Raw genomic sequence first — 12,753 nt, 5'->3', positions numbered from 1 at the left:
CTCTTGGCAGTGTGGAGGATCAGAGGGATCTTGGGGTCCAAGTCCATAGGCTGCGCAGGTTGACTCTGTGATTAAGAAAGCATACGGTGCATTAGCCTTCATCAATCGTGGGATTGGGTTTAGGAACCGAGAGGTCATGTTGCAGCTGTTGCACCTGGTCAGACCCCACTTGGAGTACTGTGCTCAGTTCTGGTCGCCTCACTACAGGAAGGATGTGAAAACCATAGAAAGGGTGCAGAGGAGATTTACAAGGATGTTGCCTGGATTGGGGGTCATGCCTTATAAGAATAGGTTGAGTGAACTCAGCCTTTTCTCCTTGGAGCGACAGAGGATGAGAGGTGACCTGATAGAGGTGTATAAGATGATAAGAGGCCTTGATCGTGTGGATAGTTAGGAGGCTTTTTCCCAGGGCTGAAATGGCTAGCACAAGAGGGCACAGATTTAAGGTGCTTGGAAGTAGATACAGAGGAGATGTCAGGGGCAAGTTGCTGCTGTTTTTTTGTAAAAACGTAGAGAGTAGTGAGTGTGTGGAATGTGCTCCGGCAACGGTGGTGGAGGCGGATACGATAGGGTATTTTAAGAGTCTCCTGGACAGGTCCGTGGAGCTTTGAAATTGCATAGGGTTAATCATAACCCTTTATTTTCCTAAGGTAAGGACATGTTTGGCACAGCTTTATGGGCCGAAGAGCCTGTATTGTGCTATAGGTTTTCTATGTTTCTAACTGGTGTGGTCTGCAGGGAGATTACAAAGTTTTAAGTACTAGAGCCAATTGCAGATAAAGTGGAACTCTTAGCATTCAACAAAAGGGGCAAGAATGTCTTCTGTTCCAATTTGTCTGAGAGAAAACATGCAGTAGTTGTGGGTCCAATACATTGGATACAAGTAGGATCGAGGAAACTACTGCATTTCTATTTTGTAAAAACCAAGGCAAGCACGGACATTAATATTGGATTCCGCTGCACAAGCAGGTAGGGTATGGGAGAATTTTGGTTGTAGGACAACCTATTTCGATCATGCAGCAAACTAATTTGGTACCTAGTGAAAATTTGGTTGAAATCTATTAGGTTGCTGGACAATCTATTAACTTGGCTGCTATCTATTAATATTTTGAGATTGCAGTCAAAGTAATATAAAGTATATATGAACTAAGATCGAATCAAGATGATGGCCAAGAGCTCTTACCTGAATAAAACATCTCAGTTTGATATAATTAATGAAAACGTCTGGAAATAAAACCACATGGTCAGTTTGATCAAATGTCTGAGTGAATGAAAATGTTACCGGGGCGAGTGAAGTCTTTAATTAATTGTTTGGAAAAGAAAAGTGAAATTTGCAGAAAACAATAAAAACAGCCTGATAGAGACAGGGAAAAGTCTAAAGAAGAAACCTCTGCCTTAACCAAACAAGTGAAAAACAAAACCAAAGTGCATGGTAAGTAAACAGGACAACATGGGAAAACTGAATAGGGACCTCAAGTGGGCAGTCCTGCAAATGACACTTCGAGTGACATTACATCTGGCATCCCTCCACAGAGGACACTCCCTACGTTGAACAGTCCCCCTTGACAGCAACACCATCCACACTCTGGAGAATAACCCTCCATCGAACTGTTCTCCAAGACACTACCACCATCTGAACTCATAGAGGAACTACTGGATGGACGTGACATAAACTCCACAGGAGCCCCCTAGCGACTCAAGTGAGGATAACAGTAATGAAATAAGATTGGCTGCTATGTCACAGCTTGCTTCAATATAGACCAAAGAAGTCAAGATACACAGGACTGAAGATTAAACTATTGCTAATCTATATATTGACAAACAAGTGGTAGACCCATCAAATACTGCTCACACTCAACAGTCAGCTGAAGGGCAGTAAGCGTTTACGGCATAAAGGGATACAGGGAGAAGACAGTAGGTTGGATTGAGAGGAAAACTGGATCAGCCATGATTAAGTACTGGAGCAGACTCGATAGGCCAAATGGCCTAAGTCTACTCCTATATCTTATAATCTTGTGGTGTCAAATTTGAACAGTGGACATCAAAATCCAACAACAGCTATGATTTTAATGAATGAGGAATGGCAAAATAGCCTTCAAAGGCTGGATAACCAGTTCCTGGTTTGTTTCCTGATTTTAATATCTTATCATCAATCTGTGGAAAAACACTTCTACTGGCCCTCTGTTGTGCAATGATAGCTGCTTATTTTATATACTAACCATCCCAATGATATTTAGAGACTTCAAAAATCAACCCCATGAGTTTTAACTAAATATTTTATTCTGAAGGCATTCCCAGAAAAACTCGTTTAAGTTTGTGTTTCATCACAGCGATATGGAACACCAATAATACTTACTGTTTGTAGGTATGGCATCAATGGAATTTTCATCAGACTCACTGGTAGATGTATCAATTGCCACTGTGCCATGCTGTGCATACTCCACTGTCTGTGTGGTTCGTTGACAAATGTTATTCACAGGCAAAAGGCTCGGGTGGTAATGATGAATAAGGTAACATAAAACTCTACCATCAGAAAAGGGGACGGTAAAATTCTCAACCTGAAACAAGACGACAAAACTGAATAATGCATACAAGATAATTTTTGAAAATACAATTTATTATGATTTTTCTCAGTTGGAACTCTTAAAAATAGCCATTTGCTAATATTTGAGCAAACCACATATCAGAATATAGTGGGTGCTGGCTAATTGGGACACATCGGGACCAGTACATTTTGGTCCAATCAAGAGGCTGCCCCAGTCAGCCGAAGTTTCATGGAAATAGTTAAAAAGGTATAAAAAGACAAAGTACCATTTAACAGCGTGACAAAATATGTATGTAAATTGAATACTGAATAAATACTGTATTTTAAATGAATTACAGTCCACCTCTCCTTATAGAAAATGACCTGTATATATAAAGTTCTAAGATAATTAACTGCCTTGCTCAGTCTATTTAAAAATAGGCTAACTCTTTACTCTAAGATTACTATCAAATTTATAGACCTACAAACCTCAAACTAAACAAAATTTGTTAACTATCACAAATGAATATCCTGAATTGCTTAAAGATATTATTAATAATAAAAAATATTATTCTGTTCTTATTGCAGATTTCTGGTAGCTCAAAACATTGAATTTATATCAACTGCATGTGGAAAAAAATATTCATAAACATTAAATTACATTAACCATATGCAAGCCTTAGAAAGTTGCATCAAGAAACCAGGTTCATGAGAGATCCACATACAGTGAACTTATAAAGTAATTAAGTGTGTGTGTGTGTGTGTGTGTGTGTGTGTGTGTGTGTGTGTGTGTGTGTGTGTGTGTGTGTGTGTGTGTGTGTGTGTGTGTTCGTTCGTTCATTTGTTCCCCCCCCCACCCCCACCCCGGATCAGACAGGGATGTGCACATCCTAAAAATAAATAAAATTTGAGCCAAGGAATAGGAATGAACTGGAAAATATCCTTCTACGTACTATTGCATTGCCTGAAGACGCAGTCCAAGTTCAACATCAGTACAAGTCAGATAAAGAAGGCAACCAAAAGTTACTCATTTTAAAAGAGAAAAACAGAATTAGATCAAATGTAACAACTTTACCTACTTTTACACCATAATATGCACATACAGCATTTATCCAATTCATCAACAGAGTGATTTGCGGACTGTATTTTTCTGTCAAGCAGTTGAGGTCTTTATCTTTCACTGGGTGGGGTGGCACAGAAAGGGAACGCAGAGCTGCAAGTTTGTGTGATGTGTGTAAATTATTTTTCAGAAATTCAATTTCTTCTCGCAACTGATCTTCATTTAGCAAAATCTCCACCTGAGTAGAGAAAAAAATTAGTTAAAACCAACAAATGTTAGTACTCTATGAACAGCAATTAAACTGGTTAACATTTTTACTTGTCAATCTAATCAATTTGCTTCAAATAGTGTGGTATTAGAAGGCCAAATACATAGGATCAGGGCTTCACAAACAAGAGAAAATCTGCAAATGCTGGAAATCCAAGCAACATACAAGATGCTGAAGGACCTCAGCTGTCCAGGCAGCATCTATGGAAGAGTAAATAATCAACATTTCAGACCAAGCTCCTTCATCAGTCCTGATATGTCAAGAGTTTACTCTTTTCCATAGATGCTGCCTGGCCCATTGAGTTCTTTCAGTATTTTGTGTAGAATATGGGCTCTGGGCGTTTATAATATTATTAGTTATATTTGTATGCTCAGTTCACTTCATTGTACATATACTTTTCTGTACAAAGGTGCAGAACTAGTTACTACATTTACTTTTGAAAGAAAAACTAAGTAACAATAAAAAGTAAAAGATCATGTGTGAATTCCCAATACTAATTTCAATATTTAATTTCAGAACAAACCAAGCAACATTTAACAATTACGAAAATAGTATAACTCAAAGCCTTAAATGTTTTTGAAGTTTAATTAGATTTTCATAGTCAAAAATGTACCTGAAAGGCAAAGATGATTCTCCACAGTAGTGCCAAAGTTTTTTCCCGATGTCCATCCACAATATCTCTGGGATCTATATCAATGCCTGGTGGAGAGAGAAAAACATTGTATTCAAAGACCATTTAAAAATTAGGAGTAAAGCTAATATTCTGGCTAAAGTTAAGAAAATTGAATTTTACCCCGCTCATCTTTCAAATCAACTCGAGTTTTAAGGGCTTTCAGTGCAACATCCACATTATGCAGTTTTTGAAGACGGCTAATTGCTGGGACCCTCAGCTGCTTTGAAAGTTTCCAGTCTTGAGTAAGAAGTTCAACTGCTCGCCTGAAAAACGTCACACAACCAAAATCTTATGAATTTTAAAAGTGCCCTTCCATTGGAAGTACAGCAGAATTTTAAAAAAACTTCATCTCGCCCCAAGAAGCTAAAAATCATGGACTGCAGCAGAGATAGTTTTCTAATTCAATAGGTTGGACAAGCTATTGACGTCACATCTTCAAATGGGGCTAATTAATTTTGTATTTAATATATTTAAGGAAGAATAATCTTAGTAGTGGATATTTTTATGCAAGGGTTGAAATTGATTTAATTCACTCTAAAATTAGAGTTTTACATCCAAATGAAATTGAATAATGGTAGGCATGAGTTGGCCATAGCCAATACGGGAAACTGCACATGATGTGAATGGCAGCAAATGCAGCAATGGACAACAACTACAGAATTGATAAAACAACATGACAAGTACACATATTGTTGGGTTTTTGAGTCTTAAAATGGATGTGGTCAAACATGATTAATAAAGGCTAAATACTTTATTAGTTCAATGGAAAAGGTATACATCATTGTCAAAGAAAACAAGTCTGAGGAGTAGAGCAGTTTTCAATTCATACAGAAGGACCAATAAAGGTATATAGAATACTTAAGTGATCCAAGAAGAAAAGGCTAGAAAAGCATTTAAACATTTAAAATGGAAACATTAGTAAAGTTGTTATCGACCCCTTATGGACATTTAAGATAAACTATATTTTGAAATAAAATTAGATTATTTTGCCTTCGTCTCAACAGAAAAATGCATACAACCACCCAGAAAATGTGAACAACAATTAATGGGCAGACAGCCAACGAAGTTCAAGATCCCTTGATCTTCATCCCAACCTTGAAAATAGTTGTGAGGGACTTAAAGATTCTCATCTCCCAGAATGCCACGAATTCTGGAATGATTCCCATAGAAGTTACTAAATGTAACTTCCCTATTTGAGTAATCACCAGCCAAGGAATGAACTGGATTGTCTCCAGAGAAAGGGTTGTTATCTTGATTCACTAGAAAATATCAATAGAAGACACTGCCTTGTCAGTTCTTTCCATTCCAGAACTACTGAGATGTCCTTCTTCTTCAAAGAAAGGGGCTTTCATTCCTCCACCATCAAGTCTGCCCTCACCTGCATCTCTTCCATTTCACGCATGTCTGCCTCACTCCATCCTACCACCTCCACACCAGGGATAGGGTTCCTCTTGTCCTCACCTACCTCCCCACTAGCCTCCACGTCCAGGACATAATTCTCCATAACTTCCACCATCTCCAACGGAATCCCACTACCAAGCACATCTTTCCCTCTGCACGCACCCCCCCCCCCCCCACTTTCTGTTTTCCGCAGGGTTTGCTCCCTAAGCGACCTCCTTGCCCACTCATCCCTCCCACTGATCCTGCTTCATTCCTGGCACTTATCCTTGCAAATAGAACCAGTGTCACCTGCCTATACACCTCCACCCTCACTACCATTCAGGGCCCCAAATAGTCCTGCCAGGCAAGGCAACACTTCACCTGAGAATCTTCTGGGGTCATCTACTGTACCCACTGCTCCCGGTGTGTCCTCCTACATAATCGGTGAGATCCGACGTAGTTTGGGAGACTGCTTCACCCGCCAGAAAAATCACAATCTCCCTGTAGCCAGTCATTTCAATTCTACTTCCCATTCCAACATGTCAGTCCATGGCCTCCTCTACTGCTGCAATGAGGCCACACTCAGGATGGAGGAGCAGCACCTTACAGTCTGTCTAGGTAGCCTCCAACCTGATGGCATGAACATCAATCTTTTGAACTTCTGGTAACTGCTACCCACTTCATCATTTTCCATTCCTGTTTCCCTCTCTCACGTTCTTATTTGCCCATCACCTCCCTCTGGTGCTCCTCATCCTTCTCTTTCTTCCGTGGTCTTCTATCCTCCTATCTGATGCCCTCTTCCCAAGCCCTTTCTCTCTTTCACCAATCAACTTCCCAGCTCTTTACATGATCCACTCTCCCTCTCCTGGTTTCACCTATCATCTACGACCTTGTACTTCTTCCTCCCCTCCCCCCACTTTCTTGCTCTGACTTCTCTTTCTTTCCAGTCCTGACGAAGGGTCTTGGCCTGAAATGTCGACAGTTAACTGCTTTCCACTGGTGCTGTCCCACCTGCTGAGTTCCTCACGCATTTTTTATGTGTTCCTGCCTTGTCAGTTTTCAAAGCCATTCTCAAGTGGCCTCCCACTGTGAATAAACAACTGAGATATTTACAGGTAATGGATCTGTTTGATTACCTCTGGAAAGTTGCAGTCTTCTGTGAAGCCTGCAAAGTGAATTTCTGTTAACCTAAACTGCTGTAACAGAGGTTATCTGTATTTGAACTATTGATAAGACAACAGACAAGAGATTTTTAAATGACATTCCCAGGGAATACAAGATTGTGGGCATCATATTGGTGTGGATAAATGATTACTAAATGTACAAAGAACAGTTGAAATAGACACATCATTTTCAGATTGCGAGGCTGTAACTCATGGGGTGATATAGGGGGTTGATGCTGAGGCCCCAGTTGTCACAATCTATATAAAAGAGTTGAATGCCAAGGTATAACGTATTCAAGATAATAAATTAGGTAATGATATGAATTCAAGAAATAATGCACAAAGCCTTCACAGCAGTGTAAACAAGCTTAAAGACATGGCAGAAAGCATATTAATGCGTAAAAATGTAAAGTCATCTATTTTGATGAAAAACAGAAATTTTTTTTTTTAAATGGCAAGAAACTGAAATGTTTTAGTGTTCATTATCAGATTTATTATCATTGCCAAGATGTTATATTTGTTGTTTTGCAGAGCACAAAAATACACAAATCACTGAATATCTATGTGAAGGTTCAGTCACTGATTGGTATGACAAATGGTACATAACCTTAATGGCAAGGGACCTGAGTACTACCATCATCCAGTGCCCTAGTGGCAGCACAGCTGGAATTTTGTCTACACACCAGGACTCTGTACCAAGTGTTAACTAGGACAAGTGCACCCGAAGTTCACTAGATTTTGGGGGTGTGGGTCGAAATTATACATGAGGAAAGATTAAGCAGACTGAGCCCATACAGGCTCTAGTTTAGAAGAATGAATGTGATTTTTGAAAAAGTACAAAATTCTTATGGGAATTCACAGGGTAGATTCAAGGATAATGCTCCTGACAAAGGTGCTCCAGTGGCCATATCAGTATATGGGAACAGTCAGTCAGGACTGAGATAAGATATAACTATGCCCAGATGGAAAATTCAATCATTATTTCTCTAATCAAGAAGGCTGTGAAACTCAGTCAGCAAATACGTTCAAGATGGTGTCCTGTTGATTTCTGGCTATTAAGGGCTATGAGGTTATTATGGGAAAGAGACATAGAGGTAAGAGATTATCCAATGGAATTAATAGACAGGAAATGATAAATAACTTAACCCTATTGTCATGTAATATCCATAAAGATCTACCAATAAAGCAATATATTAAAATAGTTCTTTGGTTCAAAGTCAAAATAAAAATCATTATTGCATTGTTAACTTGTGCAGATTATTTATAATTTAAAATAATTATGTAATTGCAATTCAATTGCTTGGATTACTTGTTTTTGACAAAATAGCAGTAGCCCCACTTCCAAATCCAGCATCGTTCTCATGCTCAGTAGCAACCTACTAATACACAATAGAACAGCACAAATCTAACTGTCATTGTCAGATACAACGGACAACCAACCAGTCAGTTTGGATTACACAGCTCATTTAAAAGTTAATCGTAAAAGTATTATTGCTCCACTGGATGATTAAAATATATTGTACTTACACCAAGCGAATACCACATCGAAGATCTACAGCAAGATTGGTGACCGCAAAATTAAATTCATGAAGGGGCATCTGACAATGACTGACTGTCAACCCCAGGAAACCAAGATGACGGCAAATGTCTCCTTCACCACTAAGAAAGTCTCTTGAGAAGGCAAGTAAAAGGTCTTTGCTTGCCTAAGCAAAAAAAAAGATACAAGTTAAAGGAGCTTGGTATTAAGCAAAATTACAATCTAATGCACCCTTATCCTTTATCCAGGGCACACACAACTGTAGGCCAAATACAATTTCACAGCTGCACTACAAATGCAAAATGTTTTCTAATACAATGGAGTTCATTTTTAATTCAGAGGTACTGCCTATATTTCTGTTTTAACAAAAATCAATAAAATTGTAGAAACCAAATTAGACACGTTTATCAAATGAGTTTAATTGTCTTTAACAGATGCCACAGGTATACAGAAATCCCCAGTGCACAAAGCCAAAGAATGTATTTTAATTTATTCATTCCATGTTTGGTGTGCACACACGTTCAAGACCCTCGTGCACAAAACCAATTTTTACAGCACTCAAGTAAATCTTACATCTCACATTTATTTCAAATCATTTTGGTTTGAACATCAGTCTAAATGGAGAATATAATATAATGCATAAACAGAAAGTAGATTTTAATAAATTGCTAATGACATTTCTAAAAATTGCAACTTCACATATAAAATGTTATGATCACAAGTTAACGTAATAAATGTTTTCATCTTAGTACTAGATTTGAAGACCGAACAGGTTAATTGAAAGCATTCTATCCCGATGACCTGCTTAAGAATTTAATAAAACAATGGAAGAGTGAAATGGTATCACACAGAATCATGGTCCTATCCATGTCCTAGACTAACTGTTCGTCATTATAAAAGATAATTAATCTTCCACGACACGTATTGCTTTTATACTTGTTTTTACGAAAGAAAATCTATGACAGAAGACATACCTGTCAGCATCTTACCTTAAATTCAGCATCTTTGCAGAAAAGACATGGATCATGATCTATCATTCTGGATTGTTTGGCACAATCAAGAAACCAAACCAGAAGTAGGAATTTCTTCAGTGTGAACTGTGCCAAAACTTCCTGGTGCTCTAGAAAAGTCAAATCACAAAAGCTAGAGTATTTAAATTTATCCTTCAACTCACATTAATATCAAATCCAAAATTTGGATCATTAGAACAATTTTTTTCATTAGTTTGAAGAAGTGACAGGCTTGAAATGTATTACTGATTACAAGCTTCACATTTAAACAGTTGGGGCAAAAATTCATTCCTTGACTACCAGATGTAAGTGGGTACTAGATTATGGACTGCCCACTATATAACAAATACTCCAGTAACCAAAGATGAATTTCTACCTCCTGGTGTTATGTATCAGAACATTTTAGATAACTGCATAAACTGTACATAGAGAAAACACATCATCAGCTGATATAATTTCAGTTATACAATGCAATTTTTTTTTTTTTAAATCCCTTAGCTGGGATTTATAGCACTCAAACTTGTCTAGCGGTATTAGCTTATGAAAGAGTGCCATGAAGTACACGTGACTACAATATCCAATACCAAACTATGTTAGCAAAGGGTCAAATCAAATAGATTTTCCATAATAATTTCTCTTATAGATTCCTAAAATTAATGAATGATACAGATGACTGGCATTTTAAATATAGTTTTTGGAAATCTGGATGGAACAACATTAAACAAAAGTGACCAGCTTTGTATTCCAAAAATAGTGAAGTGATGAAAAGGATTTCAAATAAGAAATAAAACTTTACATGACATTAAATAGCTAACAATTTTTTTAAAAAATCAGAGCATGGAGGTGTAAGGAAATCATACAATTGCTTCAGGAAGTTCTCCAATAAAGACAAATCACAACTAATATTAGCACAGATAATGGCATTTCATCAAGCTTCTTCACTAGAGTCACTAATAATTGTATAATCGTTATTGTAACTGGAAGTTGCAAGTTAAAATCCTACTGCTTTGAGATTCAAATTTGTTTATAGTAAATCTGTACACTTGTGGTTAAGGCACGTCTTCATGTCTAGTCAAAATTTGTATCCAATTTTCTAAATTCTAATGGAGATCCTTTCATTTGTTTTAACTTTGACTTGCATACTCAATTCAAAGCTTGGACTGCAATCCATATATTGAAAGCAAAATTGCTTACCATCAGCATACAAATGTGGTACTGTTGAATGTCTATACACTGCAGCTATGTCAGAATTCCAAAGCAAACGATTTAAAATGAATCTGGCTAATCCATTAACATCGCTGTTGCTTTCCAATGGAATCATCTCACCAAAAACACACTAAAATGTAACAAAAGTTGAAAAATTTAAGCAAATACACTAAAATTCACTACAAATTAACAAAATTGACTATATTACTGTTAGTTTTGCTTAATATATGCTGTATATCAAACATTATATTTAAAGAAGCAACATTACTTTTTTTTTAGTTGCAACAAATAAAATCCTACCTCTAATCCAATTCGTAGCCATAGAGGATTATATGACAAAAGCCATTTGAGGATCTTCTGTCGATGTCCTATTGTGGATAAAAAGAAATTAACAGAACAGCAAATACCCACTCTTTATGTATTCAATACTAAAAATTCAAAGCAGAACTCAGTAGTAATTATAGTGAATTTGGTAAAATGGAATTTATGCTACGGCCCACACTAAAATAAGTTATGCTCAGTGTAAATTGAATATTCAGTCTAGAATAATTGAAATCTAATTAAATCTAAATAGTGCAGAACTCATGGTGATAAAAGTGTTATCTTTTGTAAATATACTCACCCTGTGAAAAAGGATCTGATTTCCATTCAACATTACTAGTGATAAACAAGTGGTCTACCAACATCAGGTATAAATGCCCTACTCCGTTTCTATAAATACTTAATACATTGAGGCACTCTGGAAATTCACTTCTGTTCTTTCAAGTCAGACAACATTGAGAAACTGAAAATGTCTGGCTTCAATAAACATCGGAAAAATATTTCAGAATTGTCTGACACTTTGCAAGAGGGACAAGGAGAGAAAATATACCCAAGTACTTTTGACTGCAAGCAAAAGTTAGAGAACCAGCAAAACAGTAACTAAATGTTTAATAGGATCTGCTAACTTCTTCAATATAGTGTAAATTATGATGAGTACCAGATTTTAAATCATGGCATGTGGTAAATCAAGCAACACACACAAAATGCTGGTGGAACACAACAGGCCAGGCAGCATCTATAGGAAGAAGTACAGTCGACGTTTCGGGCCAAGACCCTTCGTCTGCAGATTTCCTCGTGTATATGGTAAGTCACTTTATTTTAAGTGTACTGACACAGATAGATGGTAACTTTCTGAATAAAATATTTGCTTGAAAAGCTTCTTGCTAATCAAAGCTTCAAAAATCATTTATATCAGTGTACAAAAGGGCATATTATTTTAACCAAGATTCGATTTTTCATCTGATTTCATGCATTCCTCCCACTGTGTACAAATTATACAAGCAGCATTGAATCAGTACTGCAGTGAGGGTCTGTTTTATGATAGGGCTCAAGCAGTAATATGTTGGAACTACAGATGGCCCCCGTTTTTCGAACGTTAGCTTTACGACAGCTCGCTGTTCCTACATTAGTACCTGTTTTCGCTAACCAAAGAGGATTTTCGCTTTTACGAAAAAAAGACGCCCACTTTATACGTGTGTTCACTCCAAGAAAGACTACCATGACCATGAGGCGTGCGTGCAGTTGTGTACGTGCTTACGCTTGTAAGTACGCATGCGTGTACATGCCGATTTTTTCTCTCCAAATCAATTTCAGCTCGCTGTCTTCCCGATTCTGGTAAGTGAAACTACACCACACATACAAAACACAAAGGACACTGCAGATGCTGTGGTCAAATCAACGAGTGACTGCTCCTTTCAACGGATGCTGCCCGACCTGCTGAGTTCATCCAGCTTGTTTTGTATGGGTTGACCGTACATACAATATTTCTACTTTATATAGGCTGTATATTTATCATATCATTCCTGCTTTTACTGTATGTTGGTGTTATTTTAGGTTTGATGTGCTATTTGATTTGATTTGGTAGGTTATTTTTTGGGTCTGGGAACACTC

The 12,753-nt window shown here is 37.4% G+C and overlaps 1 protein-coding gene across 1 annotated transcript in view; it reads right to left on the bottom strand.

Annotated features, from left to right (window-relative positions):
• aspm (assembly factor for spindle microtubules) overlaps positions 1-12,753 on the bottom strand; it is a 56,575-nt gene that overhangs the window by 29,713 nt on the left and 14,109 nt on the right. Inside the window, exons 7-14 of the mRNA XM_073063508.1 lie at positions 11,122-11,189; positions 10,810-10,951; positions 9,595-9,725; positions 8,596-8,771; positions 4,646-4,788; positions 4,466-4,551; positions 3,604-3,822; positions 2,357-2,558 (exon numbers count right to left, since the gene is read on the bottom strand). Coding sequence (XP_072919609.1) covers positions 2,357-2,558; positions 3,604-3,822; positions 4,466-4,551; positions 4,646-4,788; positions 8,596-8,771; positions 9,595-9,725; positions 10,810-10,951; positions 11,122-11,189 — 1,167 coding nt within the window. The remainder of the gene's footprint in view (positions 1-2,356; positions 2,559-3,603; positions 3,823-4,465; positions 4,552-4,645; positions 4,789-8,595; positions 8,772-9,594; positions 9,726-10,809; positions 10,952-11,121; positions 11,190-12,753) is intronic.

Source organism: Hemitrygon akajei, chromosome 12 (assembly GCF_048418815.1).
Source record: "Hemitrygon akajei chromosome 12, sHemAka1.3, whole genome shotgun sequence".
Taxonomy (NCBI): domain Eukaryota; kingdom Metazoa; phylum Chordata; class Chondrichthyes; order Myliobatiformes; family Dasyatidae; genus Hemitrygon; species Hemitrygon akajei.
This window is presented reverse-complemented; position numbering and strand designations above follow the sequence as displayed.